Here is a 24,518-nt window from a genome sequence, read left to right as displayed (position 1 = left end):
TTGCTCTGAATTCCATATTGTTCCTTTCTGTCATGGTTGTTTGAAAATGAAATATGATCTATAAATTAGATATGTTAATTGGCTAACCATTATTACTCCTAGCCAATTTCTAATAATTTGCTTGCCTATGATTCATTCAATAAATGAAAGAACTCTATGTGCTTGTTATTTATAAAATTGAAAGTCTGTGAATATATTTTAGTTAATCTTTTAATTCAAACTGATTAGGATGTCTTGTGAAATAATTGGTATTTTTATTAATGTAAAGCTTTGTATCACTGATGAGACTAAAATTATTCTATATATTTATTTTCTTATTCTATATTTTTCTTAATTGTGGGGCTTGTTCTTATATTCTAAAATTATTATGAAGCCTAATCTTATTTTATTTTGATTATTGTATTTGATTATAAGAAATATATGAACTTAGTATCTACTTTAAAAAGGAAGATTGATACAGAAAGTTCTCCTAAGTCCCTGGGCTCTCTTCTAGGAATTCTAATCAAATGGTTCCATAGCTATTCTAACCAGCCCTGCAATATGCATAGCGTGGTGAAAGCAATCTGCCACCCTACCCCAAGACATGAAGTAAAGGTCGAGAGCACAGGCTCTAGAGCCAGGCTGCCCAGGTCTAGATCGTGGCATTGTTACTTGAAAGCTTCCTCTGTATTCAAATATCTATTAGGGTACGCTGATAATAGTAGTTCATTCTCGCAGCAAGAATTTAAGTCCTATGTCAGGTACTGTTCTAGGTGCTAGGACACAGTAGTGAAAAACTGACTCTGCCATAGGATATCATCCCAATTTCATAGCTGAAGATGCTGAAGCACATAGAAGTTTAGTACCTCTCCAAGAGTCTGGGTACAGACCACGGTCTTAATATCTCTGCCAGGGAAAATATTGGTCATTTCTATTACATTATCATATCTATATATATAAAAGCCTAAGCAACCGTTATGACCAAACCACCAGAACGACTGGTCAACCAGTCGTTATGATGTGCACTGACCATCAGGGGGCAGACCTCAACGCAGGAGCTGCCCCTTGGTGGTCAGTGCACTCCCACAGCCAACCTTCCACGGCTGGCCAACCTCCCGCAGTCCCTCCCTCCCGGCCAGCCAGTCGGCCAACTTCTGCGGTCCCTCCCCCCAGCCCGCCAACCTCCCATGGCCCCTCCCTTCAGCCGGCCAACCTCCTGCGGCCCCGATTGGGACTGGGTGAGATGGCCCCAATCGACCCCAATCACCGGCCAGGCCAAGGAACCCCACTCGTGCACAAATTCATGCACCAGGCCTCTAGTACATAAATATGCACTTTATTTTCCAATAAAGTTTCCTGAGAAATTCTACTTTTCAGTTGTTATTTTTTAAAATTATATTTATTTTCGTCAGAGAGAATAGCAATTATTTTTAAAATTATTAATATATGCCGAAACCGGTTTGGCTCAGTGGATGGAGCGTCGGCCTGCGGACTGAAGGGTCCCGGGTTCGATTCCGGTCAAGGGCATGTACCTGGGTTTCGGGCACATCCCCGGTGGGAGATGTGCAGGAGGCAGCTGATCGATGTTTCTCTCTCATCGATGTTTCTAACTCTCTGTCTCTCTCCTTTCCTCTCTGTGAAAAATCAATAAAATATATTTTTTTAAATTATTAATATAACAGAAAATTAATTTTTAATAATTACTAATCAAATTAAATTATTCAATTAAATCATATTTTTCACTATTGAGCCAGTCCAAATATAGTTTTGGTTTATTTTTTGGTATATTAACACTCCGGTGTGGGGTGAATTTCCCGCCAAAATATAAGATGGCGCGGGCAATTATTTAGGTTTCCCGCGCAAAATCAGGGATTTTTATGATACCTATTACCCCAATGGGTATGAAACGGTTCGCATACGCAGGTAGGTATCTTTGTGAACGGCAAACAAACAAATATTTGGTAATACGCAGTTACAATCGGCCCGAGTTTACACGTTTCCCGCACTCCACCGCAAATCTATATGAACCGAGTTAAGACGGCTCCCGCGGAGTACGCGCAATTCACGCGAGCCGACTTAACTCGTTTCCCCCACTCCAAGTATTAATATTAACAATATATTTATTTAATATTTAATAAACAAATGAATATTTAGAAAAATTAAGGTGAAAAATTACTAAAATCCTTAACTAAAATTTACTCTTTTCCTCCAACAAATTCACATTGGTGAAAAACAATTCAGCGGACTGTGGGAAGTATTTAAAAACCATAAACATATTATAGCTATGTGTTTTAGCCTGAGAACTGTTTTTAATTTATATTCCTGTATTTGAATATTGATTTTTCATTATTGAAAAAGTATGTTTTCTAACATTTCAAAAAGTTCTACCAGTTTATGTAATCAGTGATGATAGTCATGTTATTCTATCCATATTTCCATGTACAAGTTATTTAAAGAGACTATAGATACTTTTAGTAACTTTTAGTGTGTAAAACATTACATTTCCAATATGTGAGTTAAAGTTTCTTAATGCAATAACTAAAGATAACATAATGCAAACATTAAAATCAATCTAATTTCTTAGTAAACCACACAGACGACATTAAAATTTTTTAATAATTTATTTCTAAGTTATCCAACTAGTCACTGTCTTGCGAGTTTTTCTTTGCTCCCTAAAGAAAGACCCAGTTCCTTCACTGTGCATTTACTGCAAACACCTCTCCTGGTGTTTAATTGCACATTGATGGAGACAAATGTTCCATTTGCCATTTGCTTCACATCTCACCTTGTGTGTGCGTGTGAGCAGCATGGTACTGTGATTTATGGAGCTTTCAAGCAGATGTCATTGCAGTGACAATTAATGTATGGTTCCTGCTGCTGTGTACAATAATTGCTCCTGGAAATTAGATATTATTCTTAATTTTCTTCTCCATTTATCAGGTAAAGGTTTGTTGTCATAGCCACCATGACACAGCAAGTGACCTTGCTCACTATGCTACACTCATGGGAATAAAGAAGTGCCATGGTTCAACCAGCCCCAAACTCTAATGCGTGTAACAAGCTGCCATAGATCCGATAGCAGACTGAGACGAATCCTGCCACTGTGAGAACTGTGTTTCACTGACTTAGCTTTTCTGAGATCAGATGAGTGAGACAAAAGTCACATTTTTTTAGATTTTTAAAAGTGTTTAGAAAATTTTCTTGGAGTCAGACAGGAAAATTGGAAATTTCAGAAGAATGTGTGTAATCGTGGGAGAAAAATTTTTTAAAATACTATACAGCAGAAAAAAAAGAATCCTGCTATAAATGTTTGTATTTTAAGATGTCAAAGTAATATACATTTTTTACTTTTTCTCCTTTAGAATAATCTCCGTAGAATTACCAGATGATGCAAGACAGTTTGGAATTCAGTTCAGATGGTGGCAACCGTATCATTCTTCCCAAGGAGAAGATGTATGGGCTATTGATGAGATTATCATGACATCTGTCCTTTTCAACAGCATTAGTCTTGACTTTACCAATCTTGTGGAGGTCACTCAGTCTCTGGGATTCTACCTGGGAAATGTTCAGCCATACTGTGGCCATGACTGGACCCTGTGGTGAGAACTTCATCTTTGTTCTTGTTGTTACAGTTTGCATTGAGGATTAGAACACAAGGAGGATCTTCCAATGCAGCTAGCACTTAGTCATTTGTTGACAAATATTTACTGAACATGAACCATTTGAAAGTCGTTATTATGTCTACAAGTAAGCTATCTTTAGGAGGAAGACCCAAAAAACCTGATAGGTTTAAATAAATACAAAATTTCACCATATTTATTCATCTCATTTTCATTTACCACCATTACATATAAAAACTTTCCTCAATAAGTGTTAATAACTAAAGTGAATATCCTCCCTTCATGGAGACCCTCCATAATCATAGTGAAATGTGAAATCACTCTAATGCTATTTTAATAAAACAGTAATTAGTTCTATTTTCATGCTTTCATCAAGTCCAAGAAGATTTTCCATCTTATTTGTTAATGTGGATCTTCTTTTTAATCCATTCTATCAGCCATATTAACTCATCTGGTTAATATCAGTGGGGTTTCAAGATTGTGGTATGTCTTAGTCAAGATACCTTACATTCTTAGATATCTCCCCCATGGTCATATGCAAACTTAATTGTACATTAATTAAACTTAATTATACATTAAGCAGTAAATAAATAATTTAAGACTATGATTAAAACTTCAAGAATAGTAATAGGATGACACAACAGTGATTAATTAGACAAAGGTTGGCTGCTCTAAATAGAGAGGAGGAAGCTATGTTCGTATACTAGTAGTTCAAATAGTGGATATGATAAATTCCATGTATTAGAAAGTGGAAGAACTAGGAAGCTCCACTCACATGAATAGCTGAAGGAAGAGCAGTCCAACTATGGGAAACTTTGTGGTTAAAGTCTCCAGAACAAGAGTGGCCATGGCATGTTTGAGGATCAGGAAGGACGCCAATGGTGATGGAGCCCAGGTAGCGAATGTGAGGAGTAAAAGCCAAGAGATGTGCATAGGCCAGGTCACATTGGGCCTTCTACACCCAGAAACCCTGGATTAAAACTCAAGTCTGCTTAATTCCAAAACCCATAGCCTTCACCACTACGCATCCTGCCCCTTCCTCTCTCTCTCTCTCTCTCTCTCTCTCTCTCTCTCCCTCTCCCTCTCCCTCTCTCTTTTGGTTTCTTTAGGGCTTTAAACATGATTGAGGAAGAATTTTCTAAGAGACTTTTACTTTCTATTGAGTCATGGTCAAACCAATTTAATTTCTCCAGATGAAGCTTGCCGAAAGCTATTCACCACAGTGGTCTCCAGAGAGCATATCATAAGTAACCCATCAGTGACCTTATCATAATTAGAGGTAAATTTTACACACCATTGCACAGAAAATTACCTTTGATGGGAATTGTGTGGGGCCAGTCCCATCTCGCACACAGCAGGCTAAAAGTCTAGCATCAGAATGACAGCTAATGGAATGGAAGTACAGCTGATCACTTCTGCTGCAAGCACTGTCAAACTAGATACAATGAAATTTCTATGCAGCGAAACATGAAAAGCAACTGTGTTTTCTCTAGTTGATAGCCTCAGCTGCTTGTTTTCATGGATATTCTTTTTTTAATCCTGGAGCCTTCAAAAAAAATAAAGAGGTGAAGCAAATGACATACAAAGATATAAACCAAAATGAGGTTTTTGGAATTTTATGATTTTGAAATTTTAAATTGACCTGAATTAACAGTAATCAAGTTGGTCATATACCGTAAACTATATCCCCCAAGATTATATAGTTGTTTTTTCCACCACTTTTAATACAACAAAGAGTCATATCAGGAATGCAAGTCCTGTATCATGTTTATTTTCAGAAATAGTTAACATCAGCTTAAATAAACTCCAAAGTTGCTGAGCATTTTTAATTTAACTCTTGGGTTGAATGCATGATAACAGCAGTTTAATTTCTATGCTTTGATCAAACCCTAAGAACAATATCCTTTCACACAAGTCTGATGAATATTCTTAACCCACCACTGCTTTAATTGGTGGAGATACATTTACTTTGTGAAAGTACAATCGCAATAATTATAGAAAACCATAAGAAAATATAAATAAGTGTACAATCCCCATGGGTACCTTGAGCAGCACAATAGGAGTTTTATTAACAACCACATGTGAGCAATCAGACTTGACTTTCTGATCTTCTCTGAAATGAACAGGAATTGTCCTAGTTAAGAAACAACAGAGAGTATACTCTGGCGGTGATAATGAGACTAGAGAAAGACATTAACCACTTTAATAAGGACATGAAAAATGCTTGCTGCTTATTAAAATGAAACAACATGGAAGACCTCAAACTGTTCCCATTTTCTCAGCCAATGAATCAGAATAAAGCCCCTTTTAATGACACTGTTTTCTCTCTACGACTGTTGGGGAATATATTGTCCAAGTTCAATGTGAACTCACTTTGCTACACTATTAAAATTCAAATGATGGTGTTGACCAACTATTTATCATAACCTCCTAGCCCTAAAACAGGTTATTTTTTAATGGAGCATATTATCTTATTAAGAAAAAATTCTTTGAACATGTTAATGAATTAGTGGTGTGCCCTTCGATAACCTTGTTTCTCTCAAGAGAAATTTTGAAATGTATACATGTCTCCTACAGATCGCTGGTGTTAAATTAATTATTGTTGCCTTTTCCCAGCTGTGAGTTCATTTGGTTCTCATTTTCTAACTCATGATTCTCCATGAGCATGGATTGTTGTTACTGAGAATATTCTCCAGGGAAAACCTGTACAATTACTTTTTCATTAGAAGCACCATAGTCAATATGCTATAAATCACTTTACAATGTATCATCTTAGAGCATGTTTTTCTGTAGAGAAATGAATTTTAAATATTTGTAGTACTTTCCTTCCATACACAGTATCTGAAATCAGAACCTCTACTTTAAAATCTCTTACATATATTTTAAGATCACTAAGGGAATACTTTTAATTGGTATTTATTAAAGATTATCTGACTAATACTATTAGTGGTAATACCAAGGGACATTTACATTCCTCTGTCATATCTAATAGACGAGCGAGGTACAGTTATTGTATTGTGTAAGATTTTTATTTCAAAATGTGTACAACTGTGACAGACGGTTGTTTTAGCATGTTAGTATTTGCGGTTGGTTTTAGTACAAGAGATAAAGAGTTTTCCTGATAAGCTAAAGGATTTCAACACCACTAGATGGACTTTACAAGAAATGTTAAAGGAAGTTTTCAAGTTGAAAAATAGGGCACTAATTAGTAACAGGAAAATATATAAAAGTATAAATCTCACTGGTAAAGGTAAATTTTAGTTAAATTCAGAATACTCTAATATTGTAATGGTGGTGAATAAATCACTTAAAAATATAGCATGAAGGTTAAAAAGACAAAAGTATTAAAACAACTATAACTAAAATAATTTGTTAATAGATATACAGAATAAAATGTTAATTGTGACATCAAAATCATAAAATGTCAGCGGGGAGTAAAAATATAGAACTTTAGTATGCATTCAAACTTAAGTTCTTATCAGCTTAAAATAGAGTACTATAATTATAAGCCTCCTGGTAAGCACAAAGCAAAAACTTACAGTAGATAGAAAAATTATAAAGAGAAAGGAATCTAAGCACACTACTACAGAAAATCATCAAATCACAAAGGGAATGAGCAAGCGGAGAAGACAAGAAAAAAAGAATTACAAAACAGCCAGAAAAACTTTTAACAAAACGGCAATAGTTAGTCCATACCTATCAAAAAATTACTTTAAATGTAAATGGACTGAATTTTCCAATTAAAAGACATAGATTGGCTGAATGGAGTAAAATAAAACAAAATAAAAACCCAACCATATGCTGCCTACGATAGACTCACTTCAACTTTAAGAACACACTCAGACTGAAAGTAAAGGTGTGGAAAAAGATATTCCACTCAATGCAAGCCCAAAGAAAATTGGGGTAGCTGTGCTTATATCAGACAAAATAGTATTTCAGGCCAAAAACTGTAGTAAGACACAGAGATCATTGCATAATGATAAAGGGGGTAATTCAAAGAGAGGATATAGCATTTACAAATATCTATGCACCCAACATAGGAGCACCTAAATATGTAAAACGGGCCTGAAAGGAGAAATAGACAGCAATACAATATTAATAACTCATTTCCAATAATGGATAGATCATCCTAGTAGAATATCAGTAAGGAAATATTGCACTTAAGCAACATGTTCAACCAGATGAACTTAACAGGTGTTATAGAGCATTCCATCCAAAAGCAGAAGAACATATTCTTCTCAAGTGCACATGGAACATTCTCCAGGATAGATCATATTTTAGGCCATAAAACAAGTCTTAGTAAATTTAAGAGGGTTGAAATCAAGCAACTTTTGCAACCATGATAGTACGAAACTAGAAATCATTACAAGAAGAAAACTAGAGAATTTTCAAACATGTGGAGATTAAACAGCACGCTACTGAACAATCAATGGGTCAAGAAAAGCAAAAGAGAAGTCAGAAATATCTTCAGACAAATAAAAATGGAAATACAACATAACAGTGGAAATCCAACAAACATATGGGATGCAGCCAAAGCAGTTCCAAGAGAGAAGTTCATAATGATAAATGCCTATATTAATACACCAAAAAGATCTCAATAAAAAGCTTTTGCCAGCAAAGGGAACCATCAGCAAAACAACAAGAAAGCCCACTGCATGGGAGAACATATCTGCCAATGTTATCACCGATGAGGGTTTAATCTCCAACATTTATAAGGAACTCATAAAACTTAACAAAAGGAAGATAAACAACCCAATCAAAAGATGGGCAAAGGACCTAAATAGATACTTTTTGAAAGAAAACAGAAGAAAGGCCAAAAGGCATATGAAAACATGCTCAAAGTCACTAATCATCCAAGAGATGCAAATCAAAACGACAATGCAGTACCATCTCACACTGTCAGAATGGCTATCATCAACAAATCAACAAACGACAAGTGATGGCAAGGATGTGGAGAAAAAAGGAACCCTCGTGCACTGCTGGTGGGAATGCAGACTGGTGCAGCCACTGTGGAGAACAGTATGGAGTTTCCTCAAAAAACTAAAAATGGAACTCCCATTTGACCCAGTGATCCCACTTCTAGGAATATATCCCAAGAAACTAGAAACACCAATTAGAAAGGATATATGCACTCCTATGTTCATAGCAGCTCAATTCACCATAGCTAAGATTTGGAAACAGCCTGAGTGCCCGTCAGTAGATGAGTGGATTAAAAAACTATAGTACATCTACACAATGGAATACTATGCTGCAGTAAAAAAGAAGGAGTTCTTACCATTTGCAACAGCATGGATGGAACTGGAGAGCATTATGCTAAGTGAAATAAGCCAGTCAGAGAAAGATAAATATCACATGATCTCACTCATTTATGGAATATAATGAACAACATAAACTGATGAACAAAAACAGATCAGAGATGGAGAAGCATCGATCAGACCATCAAACCTCAGAGGGAAGGTAGGGGAAGGTGAGGGTATGGGGGAAAGAGCAACCAAAGGACTTATATTCAAGTATATAAGCCTAACCAATGGACACAGACAACGGGGATGAGGGCATGAGTAGGGGGGATGGAGGGTAATGTGGGGATAAGGACACATATGTAATAACTTAATCAATAAAGAAATTTTAAAAAAATCTCAAAACAACCAAGTTTTACACTTCAAGGAACTAGATAAAGAAATACAAACTAAGCCCAAAGTTGGTAGAAGGAACGAAATAACAAAGATCAGAATGGAAATAAGTGAAATAAAGACAGAAAAAAATAATATAAAAGATCCATTAAACTAACAGCTGGTTTTATGAAAAGATAAACGAAATAGACAAACTTTTGCTAGACTTGCCAAGAAAAAAAGAGAAGACACAAAATCAGAAATGAAAGAGGAGGCATTATAACTAATACCACAATAATACAAAGGATCATGAGGCTACTGTGAATAATTATATGCTAAAGGAAGTGAGTTGGGGTGAGCTGGCTCCCAAGAGCCACTTCAACTGCTGTTTCACAGTAAGTGATCATTCTAGGCAGCTTAGCAGATAAATAATGTAAATATATTGAATGACAACCTGAAAAGTCACTATTATTTCCAACAACTATGAAAAGAGTATTTGCAGTATCTGGGCCTCCATAAAATTGAAAATACAATTGAATATAACCCCAGATAGGTTGATAGAGGACTTGTTAAAATAAAGCCTATTTATTAGGCTCTTTCATCATGAGGATTTTATTACCTGAAATTTTTTTAGTTATTGGTAAACAAATTTATACACAACTATTTATTGATTGCACTATAGGCACTATTTGTGCCCGAGGTATAGCAGCTGGCATTAGGGATGAAGATAGAAAATTCCTTTATAGAGGTTACATTCAAGAGGGGAATAACAATAAGCAAGAAAGCACGTGCATAATAATATTTCAGATGTTGGTAAGTGCTGTGAAGATAAGGGAGTGGAGTGCTGGGGGGCAGAAGTCAAGAGTGAGACTATTTTAGGTAAAACGGTGAAGGAAGCCCTCCTGGGAGGAGACATAAGAGTAAAAACCAGAATAATGATAGACAACCATGGAAAAGTGTGCAAGAAAAGCATTACAGGCACAGAGAACAGCAAGAGCAAAGGTGCTGAGACAGGCAAGGAGCAAGATTATATTATGACCTTATAGAACAACATAAAGATTTTGGATTTTATTCTAAGTGTTATGGGAACCCAGTAGATAATTTGGAGCAGAGGAATAATATGATCATACTTACAGTCCAATGTAATTGTAGCTGCTGTGTAGAGAATAAATGGTGGAGGGTAATAGGAGAAGCAGTAGAAGGAGCTCAGGTCAGAAACTAATAGTGCCATCAGCATGTGCTTATGATGGTGCTAGGAATAGGATGATGGCAGTGGAGAAATGGGCCACTTGAAGGTATATATTAGAGGACAAAGTCTTAGGAGCTGCCAAAGAAATGGATAAAATGGCTATGTTCCAAGACTAATATCCTGTTGATGTTCAGACAGTTAACTTTTGAGTCATTTATTTCTCCAAAGTTAGATTTCCCTAAAAATTTTTGTTTGGACTAAGCAGCTCAGTGATAATACAGAAGTAAGAGAACATACCAGTAAACAAAGTAATAAGACAAATCTACATTTGATTATTTAGATTCATGATATGTCTGGCTTGATGAAACAAATGCAATGAGCTGAGATAGTTACCCTTCTATGGACAGTGGTCCACAAAATCTCCATGGTAGGCCCTCAGTGATCTGGCCCAGTTGGCCTCTCCTGCCTCCTTCCTTTCATGCAGTCAACCCCAAACACATTGGTCTCCCTTTCTGCTACCCCAATAAGCCAACCTCTTTCCTCTCTCAGTACCTTTGCATTAACTGTGCTTCTTCCCAGAAAGTTCTTTCATTGGCCATTTTGGGCATAGTGCTTTCATTTTGGACACCCGCCTAAGCTTTCCAGGGGACTAGAAAAAGGTCCAAGGACTGGAAAAATGAATATTATCTCAAAAATGATAAGAAAATTTAAAAAATAAAATTAATAAATGATAATTAGATATTTATAAGACATATACATCAGCTCCATTCCTTGCAAAATTTATTCACAAAATTTTATGGTATTGGAAATAATTTTTGAGTATGCTGAGGAATCACAGCCAAATATATATTACATGCATTACTAGGAGCCAAATAAAACTTAAAGGCAAAATTGTAAAATCCACTTGAAAGTTTTTGCAACAAAAAAGTACATATTTAATGTGGGAGAGGAGTGCATTTTAGTATGTTATGATATCTGAATGGATTTTCTAAAATGAAAAGTAAATGTCTTTAAATGGCCCTGTTGGAGTATGTGCTAAATAATGAACTTGGCTACACAAGGATCAGGTTTTTCTCTCTGACCTCACCTCCTCTCTCCATGCTAACCATTTTCAGTCAGGACTATTGGGCTTGACTACATGGGCCCGTGTGTTCCTTTCTGAAAGGAAGTGAGGAGCAAGACAACAGGAGTATGTTGAAAAGCAAGTTGTAATTATGAACAGTGTAAATGTGGATTGAGCAAGCTCACATCAACCAAAATTGATTCTGGAGTTACCGCAGATGCAACATAAGAGTGACGGGAGTAAGGAGGTTCTGGATCATCAAAAATCTGAGATGAGTTGAAATTATTAACAGAAACAACTAAAGCTCCTCTGATTCTTCTCCTCTCAAGTAGCAGTTGGTGAAAAGGGACCCGGACAACGTAACTACTTGTACACCCCACAGGTTCCTGACGAGAGACTGGCAGGCTCACAGGAGCTGGAAGAAGTTATTTCCCCTGGGTCCTTAGACGCTGCGCTCTCTGACAGCAGGTCCCCTCTCTGTCCCTCTGAGTGCCTTTCTCCCTTCTTCTCTCTTTGGTGGCCACAGCAGACTGCTTTGTGCCAACTCCCCATTCGCACTTTGACCCAGCAGAGATTTCCCTTTGTTTTAAAACACAGTTTACTCTAACTGCTAAACATTTCCTAAAAATGCTGTTAGGTGGACAAATGAAGACTCAATCGAAAATTGACAGAAATATTTGAAATAATCTCACCTTGCCAACAAATATGCATAACCCATGGACACAGATAATAGGGTGGTGAAGGCCTGGGGCCAGCGGGGGAGGGGTGGAGACAGGCTAGAAGAGGTCAATGGGAGAAAAAAAAGGGGATATAGGTAATACTTGCAACAACATTTTTTAAAGTTATTGGAATTAGCTGCTTGCATCTAGACTTCAGGAGAATTGGGCTAGTTCCACAGGAGACAAAAGGTTGGTGGAAGCTGCAGATGGACCTGTGGACTCCTAATCAAAGATGGAGGAGACACTCTATGGCTCCTGGCAGAGTCTGGTCTACCCACCTGTCCCACAGTAGTGCCCCTGTAGGTGCATGTAACCTCATTAGAAAGAGAAGACAGTGCTTATTTGTGGCCACGGCCATTGTGTACTAACAGCCCGATTCTCTAACTTAGGTGACAAATTACACCAAATTCTACTTCCCACATGTGAAAGTTATCTGGTCCATTAGAGAAAACTGCTAAGTGCCCAATTTCATGAGTTTTGTTCGCAAAGAGGCTGCTTTCTGTAAAAGATGAATAAACAGCAGCCAAGCAGCTCGCCTTATGCTTTTTAATAACCTAGGAGTTCACCTAACTTAAGGTAAGATTGTAGTACTGACTTGAAGAACTGTAGAAAATGGAAATTAGAATGAAAAGCCCAAAGAAGATAACCTATGTACTTTAAATAAGAATATTAAAGATAAGCAAAATAAAGCAGGTGCAGGGACAAATGTATAAAAGGAGCCTGAAATAAATGCCAAATAGAACATGTACTGCAAAATATCTTTGAATGCCAACTCGACAGCGTAAATAAGGACTTTTTAAATGACGTATTGAATAAATACATGACAAAATCGATTATGTGCGGAAATTCCACATTTGCTTGAAGCTGTAGATTGAATGAAGAGAGTGAAAAGAGCTATAATAAAATTAATTTGGTATCTGGAAATTTCTTATGTAGAGAATTAGTTCAGTTGAGAAACTGGTTGAAAGAATATAGTAAGAAAGCCAAGAGGAAAATTAATAAGTCAGCTTATCATAGAACATGGTATGTTTTACTTACTGTCTCTCTGAAATCCCACTGAAGTAATCCAGGCATTGTAACATTACAGGGAAAATGCCATTCTTGGCATTTGAAACTTGAATGAGCTTCTGAAAGAAGTGGTGTTGGAGGAAATGTGTCGATGAGACTAGAATGAATGAAAGTTAAGTGGCTCCCTCACCCCTGGCCCCACTGAACTCTTTCAGACTGAAGCTGGGGCTAGAGACCAGTAACAGGTGGTGCCGTGGTGCAAGGAAGTCCATAGGGAGATGAGAAGGCTCAGCCCTCCACACACTGAATGCCATAGAACAGGGCATAGTGCAAGTGTGTTAGAATTACAAAGGGAAAATTACCCCAATCATCATTCAGAGTGTGACCTTACTAGTAATGTTGTGGTTAAGTTCCTGATGGATCAAGCAAACCAAAAATAAGTGAGGACCTAGACAAATATATGGAGGTAATTGACAAAGGTGATTTAATAGATAAAGAAAAAACATACACCCTACAGGTAAAATATATACATATTCCTTTCACTGTCCATTGGACATTTTCAAAAAAAGTGATTAGGAGCTAGGCTCAGAGGCAATCTCAATAGATACCAGTAAAACATGACATCAAGTAAAGGTCACATATTCCACCACTGAAAATTTCTAAACTTGTGTTGGGGTCCAGGGGCTTACTGAAAACAATATATGACAACAAATTGGGAGTGGGGAGACATTTGCAACATATATGACAGGTTATATATCCCAATATGTGAAAAACTCTTACAAATAAGTAAGAAAAAGATAAATCTGAATTTAAAAAATGGGCTCAGTACATGAAAAGGCCACACACATACATACATACACATATACACACTACAAATAGCCAATAAACATGTATAGCATTTTGACTTCTTTAATAATCATAGAAATGTATAGTAAATGAGTATATGCGTAGAGTAGCTAAAATAAAAATGTTGTCAGTGTTCAGTATTGACAAATGGTAAGAATTGGCAGCTCAGTCATTATTAATGTTCTTGGTAAATGTAACTTGGTACAAGCTCTTTGGAGGGCAACTTGGCAATAAGTGTTAATTTTTAAAATTTGCTTTGGCCAAGCAAGTCTTACTCTAGAAATTTATCCTAAGGAGATAATTGGACAAGCATGCAAAATACACAATTATGTATTTTATAGAAGCATTATTTACAACAGTGAAAGGTAGAAACGACCTCCAAAGATTTCCATAATTAGAGATTGTCTTTATTCATTAAAAATGACAGTGCTTCGCCATATGGAAAGGTAGCAATTAAATTGTTATAAAAAGAAAAGAGAGCAGGTTTATTATGATTTTAGAATTATTTTTAAAAGAAAGAAAAGCGAGTGTGTATGTATGTGTGAGCAGAAGAAAGTCTGAAAGCATTTACACCAGGATTTTAGCAGCAGTCCTGTCTACATAGTAGAATTACAAATTTTTACTTATAAAAGTGCTTCTATATTGTCAGATTGTTTTTTCCAAAAAAGGTAAAATTTATATAATCCATTAAATTATATGTCATTTCTGTTATGAGATTATAATACTGTAAAAATAACAAATGTGTTAAAAATGATACCATTAATCACAATATCAACAAGTTTTTCTGTCAACTCTAGTAAATATTTCTTTAACGATTATAAGAACAAAACCCAAAAAAATATGATATTAGAGAGGCTTGGGTTTATTCACATGTTCTTCTGCAGATGAATCTTCTGAATGGGATCAAACCAAAAACAGCTTTTGTTGCTCTGATGTTTCTCTGGAAATGAGCTCTGTGTTCTCCCACTGCTTTGGTTATGTGTATCTGCCTTTCGTGTAAAAGAGCCTTTATTCTGGAGATGGGAAGGAGGCTCTGGGGAAATGCAGAGTGATTTTTTTAAGTGAGGATAACCTCAAACTCTTGTCTGTGTTCATTACAGCATTTAAGTAACTGCAGCTTTGTAAAAGCTGCCTTCACCCCAGTTGAGAGACCTCTCTCACATCCTCATTGCACTTAACATTCTTTAAGTGCCCTTCACAGGCATGCCATTGGTGACATAAGGGAAAGGATATCAAAGTAGGAATAAGAAGGCGTAGGTTCTAGCAGTAATTGTGTGACCCTGGGGCCAGCAACTCATCTTCTTAGCTTCTCCATAACACAATGTTCAGGATCTCTGATGTCTTCCAAATGGTCTTGACTCAAAGATCAAACGAGATAATCCAGCTGTTGGAAAATCATGATGCCCTACACCAGGGGTGGGCAAACTTTTTGACTCGAGGGCCACAATGGGTTCTTAAACTGGACCGGAGGGCCGGAACAAACGCATGGATGGAGTGTTTGTGTGAACTAATATAAATTCAAAGTAAACATCATTACATAAAAGGGTATGGTCTTTTTTTTTTTTTAGTTTTATTCATTTCAAACGGGCCGGATCCGGCCCGCGGGCCGTAGTTTGCCCACGGCTGCCCTACACCAACACTAGGTGCTTTTATGAGGTACACAGGCTGTGAGTGTTTTAGGGGATGCAGAGATGAACGAGACGTGATCTCTCCATGTGCAGAGGCTTCCAACCTGGTCAGGAAAACAGCCTCAGCAACATAGGAGACTAAGCAAGGGCGAGGGAAGCAGAGCAGCTATACTGTGGACTCTGAAGAGAAAGAACTATGGAGACTCGAGTTACATTATGGTGTCACCCACCTTACCAGGTCATAATAGAGAGCCTACTCGCCTTCTTGGAGGTGGGAATGAAAAGCACTGGTCCTCGTGGAAAGAGATCCCCATTCTCTCATTAGATCCTGTAATTCATCCAGGAGCTTTTTTTTATTGTTCCTTTATTTTTTTTATCTTGCAAATCAACATGAATAAAACTAAACCTCATGATTCCCAAAGCATTCTGTCTCCAGAATTTCTATCCCAAAGGCAGACAGGCACTATTCTTTTCTATTTCTATGATTATAAAACAGAAGAACTCAACTTCATTTTTGCCTTTATAAACATATCTTAGACCAGCAGCGAAGAGGAACAGTTTTATAAATTTAAAAATGGCATTCTGTGAAATTCTCTCCCCTAAAACTCCTGCTGAGTATGAACATCAGAGAATTCAGAAGGGAAAAAATAGACCTAACATCACTGGCTTTCAGCCAGTCTTAAATAAATCGTAAGCAGCCAAGTGAGCTTGTACTAGGAATGGTCAAGAATTGAAGGCATAGGCATCTGTGCTTTCGGTGTGTTATTCTGCTTCAGATTAAGACATCAGGAAAGGTATCAGTACCATGAAGTGTGGCAGGTGTAGCAGTTGGACATGCATTCAGCTCTAAGTTACAACAAAAACAAGAAAAGACTGACCATGACATAAACAAAAGGGAAGAGATTATTTATCATTTGTAACAAGCAGACCTAGGATATGTGGTGCAGGGCTGGTAAGCAGCTCACCAAGGCTCCCAGGGACCAGGCCCTCTCCATCTCTCTCCTCTGCCACCTCATTTAAGAGACCACCATCTTCACGCTTGTTCCCTTCTTGTCACAAGATGCCTGCTGCCCTGATGGGGAGGAAGGAAGACGTAGGACCAACAGGCAAATGGGCATGCCAGCCCAGTCCATCTGTATCTTTCATCTTAAGCCTTTAATTGTCCAGTTAAAGGCTTAGATTAAAGCTGAATAAATAAATCCACCTAGCATCCTCCACTTATGTCCCATTGGTGAGAACTCATTGGTGGACATAGACCAATCCCTAACAGTGATGGCGAACCTATGACACGCATGTCAGAGGTGACACACAAACTCATTTTTTTGGTTGATTTTTCTTTGTTAAATGGCATTTAAATAGATAAAATAAGTATAAAAAATATAAGTCTTTGTTTTACTGTGGTTGCAAATATCAAAAAATTTCTATATGTGACACGGCACCAGAGTTAAGTTAGGGTTTTTCAAAATGCTGACACGCCGAGCTCAAAAGGTTCGCCATCACTGCCCTAGTAAATGGGGAGAAAAGAGACTGTGGGTGGCAGCTGGATCTGCCACAACTGCCTGTGGAGATATTCATCCCACGTAAAAATTGTTTTACTATTTATCTGTTCCCATTTCGCCTCTTGTCCTTTTATGTAATTTTTATCTTGCTTCTTTCTTGGTGTCTCGGCGCCTTTAAAAGCTCAGGATAGTCCTGGCCGGTTTGGCTCAGTGGATAGAGCGTCGGACTGCGGACTGAAGGGTCCCGGGTTCAATTCCGGTCAAGGGCATGTACCTTAGTTGCGGGCACATCCCCAGTGGAGAGTGTGCAGGAGGCAGCTGATCGATGTTTCTCTCTCATCGATGTTTCTAACTCTCTATCCCTCTCCCTTCCTCTTTATAAAAAATCAATAAAAATATATTAAAAGCTCAGGATACCTCATAAAGCACACTCTTCTCCTTGGGTTTAAACACTTCCTCTCTTCAACCAAGGTCATAGTTAATTTGTAATCATGCAAAAGTTAGGTGCAGACAATATTTATAAAATACAGCATTTCTATCTGTCTCTTTGTAGAATTTAGAGGATACTACCAGTGGTCGGCAAACTCATTAGTCAACAGAGCCAAATATCAACAGTACAACGATTGAAATTTCTTTTGAGAGCCAAATTTTTTAAACTTAAACTATATAGGTAGGTACATTGTTATTAACTTAATTAGGGTACTCCTAAGGCTTAGGAAGAGCCACACTCAAGGGGCCAAAGAGCCGCATGTGGCTCGAGAGCCGCAGTTTGCCGACCACGGCACTAGGCCATCTCAGCAGGGAGGAATTTACAAGGAGCTGTTGGTGAAATAATTATTTTTAACCAAATCCAATGAAGCCTAGTTGGCTGCCTCTAATTACCTTTCTCATGAAGAGTACAAGAGAGTATTTAACCCTTGAAGGTAAAAGAAGCATTTATGTCTCTCAGGGAGACGTGTTTGAGATTTTTTTTTTTTGCCTACTTTAAAGTATTTAGACAAGTTTGCGCCTATACAGTGTAATAGTATTTTTGTTCTATGTTGATTTCTTTTATTTTGTAATAGTGCTAAAATTTGCACATTGACCCATATTAATTACAGTGAAAATGTGTCCCACCACCAAACACAGCCACTGAAAATATTCTGGTGAATTTTCTTTATGCATAAGTTTGTGGATTTTTTAACTTACTTCATCAGATGCATGTTGATTTTATTAACTATGTTCATAAATATTTGAAATACTGGCTATCCCTGTTTACTTCAGCATCCCATTTTCTCTATAGTTTGACATTGAAATGGTTAGCAATTACTATATCCAGCAAACCAGCAATACTCATCATATTTTATAAAATTGACTTTGAATTTAGGATGATTTCCTAGGATAGATTTCAAGAAGTGAGCTTGATGAGTCAAAGGATTTATATTCATGAGCAATATGTGAGTGAGTTGAGTACCCATTTTCAAGTACATTTGACAACTCTAGGTATTAACTTTTAAAATATATTTATTGTGCATGACCGGCGTGGCTCAGTGGTTGAGCATTGACCTATGAGTCAGGCGGTCACGGTTCAATTCCCGGTCAGGGCACATGCCCAGATTGTGAGCTCAGTCCCCAGTGTGGGGTGTGCAGGAGGCAGCCGGTTATGATTCTCTCTCATCACTGATGTTTCTATCTCTCTCCCTCTCCTTTCCTCTCTGAAATCAATAAAAATATACTTAGAAATATATATATATGTGTGTACATATATATCATTGCATTTTTGATAAGTAGATTGTTTTAAATTGCATTTATTAGACTTACTGAAAGCCATTCTAGAACGTGCATGGGTTAAATAAGTAAAATGAATCTATTTGGGTGTATCATGTGAAGTGAAGATCTTAATTTTTCCCTAATACATTGCTGTTTTAAATTTTCTGATTTCCATCTTGTCTTTCAGTTTTACAGGAGATTCTAAACTTGCCTCAAGCATGCGTTATGTGGAAACCCAATCAATGCAGATAGGAGCATCCTATATGATTCAGTTCAGTTTGGTCATGGGCTGTGGCCAGAAATACACTCCACACATGGACAACCAGGTGAAACTGGAGTATTCAACCAACCATGGCCTTACCTGGCATCTTGTCCAAGAAGTAAGCCTATTTTTTCTAAAGCTTGTGATAGACAGGTAGCCTCTTCCTTTTTGCATGGGAAGCAAAGAATTACAATTCTAAAAGCTTAGGTTTGGTTAAAAAGGAGCAATGTTATTTATAACAGAACTGACATAAAGTCAGCAGCAAATTATAAGGATGCCACATTCTGCACTGCCAGATACTAAAGGGTAATTGAAAAAGAAGTGGGAATAACTTCAGGACTTGTTATTCTAGCATGGTGTTTTGAATATTATTTTCTCTAACACTCCCTCTATAAACATGTCTTTTCTTCTTTCTCTATAGCATGTCTTTATCTGTTTTTAAGTCTCTTTAGCTATAGGTAGACCTTATTAAGAATATGTTATCTCTTGCCTTTAAAAACAAAAATGAAATACGAAGATTCAGTTTCTTAGAATAAAATGTACTTATTTATATACTAGAGGCCCAGTGCACGAATTTGTGCACCAGTTGGGTCCCTCGACCTGGCCCGCAGGATCGGGCTGAAACCAGCTCTCTGACATCCCCTGAGGGGTCCCGGATTTTGAGAGGGCACAGGTCAGGCCGAGGGACCCCACCAGTGCACGATTGGGGCCAGAGAGGGACACAGGAGGTTGGCCAGCTGGGGAGGGACTGCGGGAGGGCTCCAGGGCCTGTCTGGCCCATCTTGCTCAATCCCAATCGGCTGGACCCCAGCAGCAAGCTAACCTACCAGTTGGAGCGTCTGCCCCCTGGTAGTCAGTGCACATCATAGCGAATGGTCAACCGGCCGACTGTCTGCTCCCTGGTGGTCAATGCACGTCAGAGTGAGTGGTTGAGTGGCCTTAGCATATCATTAGTATATTATGCTCTGATTGATTGAACGGCCGACTGGACACTTAGCATATTGGGCTTTTATTATATAGGATACATACTTATAATCTGACGTTGCTATAAATGCATAAATGTCATAGTGAATAGAATAATTTTTCCAAATGCCAGTTTTATGATAAAGGGTCAAAAAATGGATCCTAATAGTTTTCTATTTTTACATGTGAGATTTGGAAGGCATTTAATTCCATTGTGCCATCTCATTTCAATTATTGCCCATATATTTTAGCTTCACAAAAGGAAAAATCAGGGATTGCATCCATAATGCAAATGGTTAATATTATGATGTTAGGTTTCTCCCAGTTCTTTTTCACTTATGCCTGACTCTCTTTTAGGAATGCCTTCCAAGTATGCCAAGTTGTCAAGAATTTACATCAGCAAGTATCTACCATGCCAGTGAGTTCACACAGTGGAGAAGAGTCATCGTGCTTCTTCCCCAGAAAACCTGGTGAGAGACGTTTTTAAACATGGATGTCACATTAACTTTTACTGTCTCTGTTCATATGACTTGAATATGAAGAAAAGTTGAGCACAATGGCAAGATGCATGAAAATTTGGTTTTCAAACTATCCTAGCTTTTTCTGACCTACCTTTTTACCCCAGCTTTTTTTTATGGTAGAACTCAATGAGCCCATTCCTTTTTGTTTGACATGATGCAAGAATCAAAAAACTTCTGTGTCAAGATAGTTTGGGTTTGCAAGGCTGTTTTCTTGTTGTAAAGCCCTACTTTTTATTTCAAAAGCTTAACATCCTTTTTTTTTCTTTTCACATTCTTTCCATAACAATACAAATCATTTCCTAGGAAGCAGAATCCTAAGTAACTAGGGAGAAAGTTAAACTTTATCTTTTATGTATCCCCATAAAGAAGTCTAGTGGCACTTTAAAATAAATGTTCTTTGTTCAAATCTTAGTCTGGCTTCACCCATTAGTGCAAATCAGTTAAACCTGAAAGGGAGTGAAAACTGAGTGATCAGCTGTCAAAGTGTGTATACATTTTTTTTGCAACACCCTATATTAATGCTGAATTGCCGTGTTGCACAACACCTGAAGCTAACATAATACTTTATGCCAACTATAACTTTTTAAAAAGAGTTTTATTTTTGTGATGTGAAGTTTGAGATGCTTATCTATCCAAGCAGAACTGTTAAGTCAAATGAACTTAGGAATGTAGAGCTCAGAAACAAGGCTTGGGCTGAAGAGTTGAACGCTATGCTTACTATTTAAAGTGCTGGGTCAGGATGAGCTCACCCAAGAAAGAGCTTTGGACTAGAAATCAGGAGCCCTGAGTTCTCAGTATGTCTCTGCCAATGACCGATTAACCACATGATTTTAACTATTCACAACCTCTTCAAACTTGATTCCTTATGAGTATAATGAAGATGTTTAATTAGTTGATCTTAAAGGAACCTCACAGTTCGAAGCTTGAAGATTCTGTGATTTGTGTAACAGAAAAAGCATAAAAGAGAGAGGAATGCTATTTTTTGATGGTATCTGCCTTCCCAGAGTCCTTTTGTAAAGAGGAAATTGCTAAATAAACCCTTCTTAGATTATTTTATATAAAAGTTAGGCTCTACACACAAAAATTGATTAGATGATAACCTAGAATTATTATACCTCCTTTAGTTGAAGATTGAATTACTGCATTATATAAGAATGCCTTCATGATGATTTTTTAAGATTCATCATTATGTCAGTGGGATGCTTGAAATTTGATTTCCACAGATTTCTTTATATCCAACTGTGAGCCATTTTCTGTGTACTCTATTCATGCTTTGCATAACAAGTCACCTCTTTCTCTAACATCCTACTTTTTCACATCTACTGCTGGGAATATAATCACGACGTATTTCATTTCAATGCTATTCCAAGTATATCTATCAAGATACAAAAACAACACATTAAATAATTGAAATACTGGTCAAACTTGGTACTAAGCTACAAATGTTTATTCTTTTTTTGTATTTAATAGAAAATGTTTATTTAAACTTTTTTTTATTTGTGTATTTTTTTTCTTTTTTTGTTAATTGCTTAAAGTATTACAAAGAGTATTACATGTCTCCTTTTTTTTTCCCCGCCCTTGACAATCCCCCATTATGCTAAGTGAAATAAGCTAGTCAATGAAGGAAAAATACCACATGATCTCACCCATTTATGGATAATAAAGACCATAATAAACTTTTGAACAAAAATAGATACAGAGGCAGAGCTGCCTCGAACAGACTGTCGAACTACAGCGGGAAGGCCGGGGAGGGTTGGTGGACAGGAGGGGGGTGGGGTAAGAGATCAACCGAAGGACTTGTATGCATGCATATAAGCATAACCAATGGACAAATGTTTATTTTTTTTATTATTTCACCATTAAGTATATTGTCCTCATTATTTTAACAAAAAACACTGATTTTTGTTCATTGACATGTGGACTGCAATTTCAAAATTATGATGGTACGATAATATTAATAGTGTATTTTAGAGATCTCTTTTCATTTCCCAAAACATTATAAACTGTAATTTTTTTAAATTAAATGTACTGGGATGACATTGGTTAATAAAATTATATAGGTTCTAAGTGTACAATTCTGATACATCATCTGTATATTGCATTGTGTGTTCATCACCATGTATTTGACCCCCTTTACCGTTTCTACCTCCTCCAACCCCCCTTCCTCTCTGGTACCACCATACTGTTATCTGTACCTATGAGTTTTTGTTTGTCTTGTTTATTCATTTGTTACTTTTAGTTTTACATCCCACATGAGTGAAATCATATAGATCTTGACTTTTTCTGTCTGATTTATTTCACTTGGCATGATATTCTCAAGATCTATCCATGTTGTCACAAATGTCAGTATTATGTTGTTTTTTAAGGCTGAGTAGTATTCCATAAAGAATCTTCTTTACCTACTCATATATTGAAGGACACTTAGGTTATTTCCATGTCTTGGTCATCAGGAATAACACTGCAGTGAATATAGGGGTACATGTATCTTTACCAATAAATATCTGCACATTTTTGGGGTAGATACCCAGAAAGGGATTGTTAGGTCATATGGTAACTCTATTCTTAATTGGTTTTTTGTATTCTCTTTTAAAAAAAAAATTTTATTAAATTTATTGGGGCAATATTGATTAATCAAATTATAAAGATTTCAAGTGTATAGTTCTATAATACATCATCTGTAGATTTTATTGTGTGTTCACCACCCAAAGTCAAGTCTCCTTCCATCACCATTTATGCCTCCTTTATCCTCTTCTACCTCTCCCACCTCCTTTCTCTGAGGTAATCACCATACTGAGGTCTAGTTTGTTTTGTTTTGTTTTGAGGAACCTCCGTACTGTTTTCCTTAATGCCTTAAGAGTTTACATTCCCACCAACAGTAAATGAGAGTTTCTTTTTCTTTACAACCTTGCCAATACTTATTACTTGTCTTGTTGGTAATAGCCATTCTAATAGGTGTGAGGTGGTATCTCATTGCAGTTTTGATTAGCAATTTCCTAATAGCTAGTGAAGTTGAGCATCTTTTCATATATAAGTTGGCCATTTGTATATCTTCTTGGGAGAAGTGTCTGTTCAGGTCCCCTGCCCATTTTCTAATTATATTGTTTGTTTGTTTGGTGTTGAGTTGTATGAGTTCTTTTTAAATTTGGTTATTATGCCTTGTCAGAACTATTGTTTTCAAATATCTTCTCCCAGTCTGTTGGTAGCCTTTTTGTTTTTGTTGTTGTTTTTTACTGTTTCTTTGCTGTGCAGACGTGTTTTACTTTGATATATAGTCCCATTCAGTTATTCTTGCTTTTACTTCCCTTGCCTTTGAAGTCAAATTCATTAAAAATTATCTATGACCAAGGTCCATAAGTTTAGTACCTATGTTTTCTTCTATATAATTTATTGTTTCAGGCCTTATATTTATGTCTTTGATCCATTTCGAGTTAATTTTTGTGTATGGTGACAAACAGTAGTCTAGTTTCATTCTTTTGCGTATGGCTTTCCAATTTTCCCAGCACTATTTTTTTAACCCTCACCCAAGCATATTTTTTCCATTGTTTTTTTTTTTTTTTTTTAGAGAGAGAGTAGAAAGGAGAGAGGGAGAGAGAGAATCATCAATATGAGTCTGGGGATTACATCCATGACTCTTTGGCAGGTTGATGCTCTAACCACTGAGATATATTTGCCAGGGCACCAGTACTACTTAATAAAGAGGCTTTCTTTTTTCCATTGTATTGTTTTGGCTCCTTTGTGGATTTATTTCTGGATTCTCAATTCTGTTCCATTGATCTGTGTGTCTGTTTCTCTACCAATATCATGCTGTTTTGATTATTGTTGCTTTGTAGAATAATTTTAAGTGAGGAATGTGATACCTCCCA

The 24,518-nt window shown here is 36.9% G+C and overlaps 1 protein-coding gene across 2 annotated transcripts in view; it reads left to right on the top strand.

The window, feature by feature from the left end:
• RELN (reelin) overlaps positions 1-24,518 on the top strand; it is a 423,783-nt gene that overhangs the window by 285,514 nt on the left and 113,751 nt on the right. For both annotated transcript variants that reach the window (XM_070424598.1, XM_070424599.1), the window contains exons 20-22: positions 3,342-3,578; positions 19,097-19,289; positions 20,492-20,604. In XM_070424598.1, coding sequence (XP_070280699.1) covers positions 3,342-3,578; positions 19,097-19,289; positions 20,492-20,604 — 543 coding nt within the window. The remainder of the gene's footprint in view (positions 1-3,341; positions 3,579-19,096; positions 19,290-20,491; positions 20,605-24,518) is intronic.

The sequence above is a fragment of the Myotis yumanensis genome, unplaced genomic scaffold (assembly GCF_028538775.1).
Source record: "Myotis yumanensis isolate MYYU_CA2020_CCGP unplaced genomic scaffold, mMyoYum1.0.hap1 SCAF_9, whole genome shotgun sequence".
Lineage (NCBI taxonomy): Eukaryota > Metazoa > Chordata > Mammalia > Chiroptera > Vespertilionidae > Myotis > Myotis yumanensis.
Note: the sequence above shows the minus strand (reverse complement) of the source record. Positions and strands in the feature narration are given on the sequence as shown.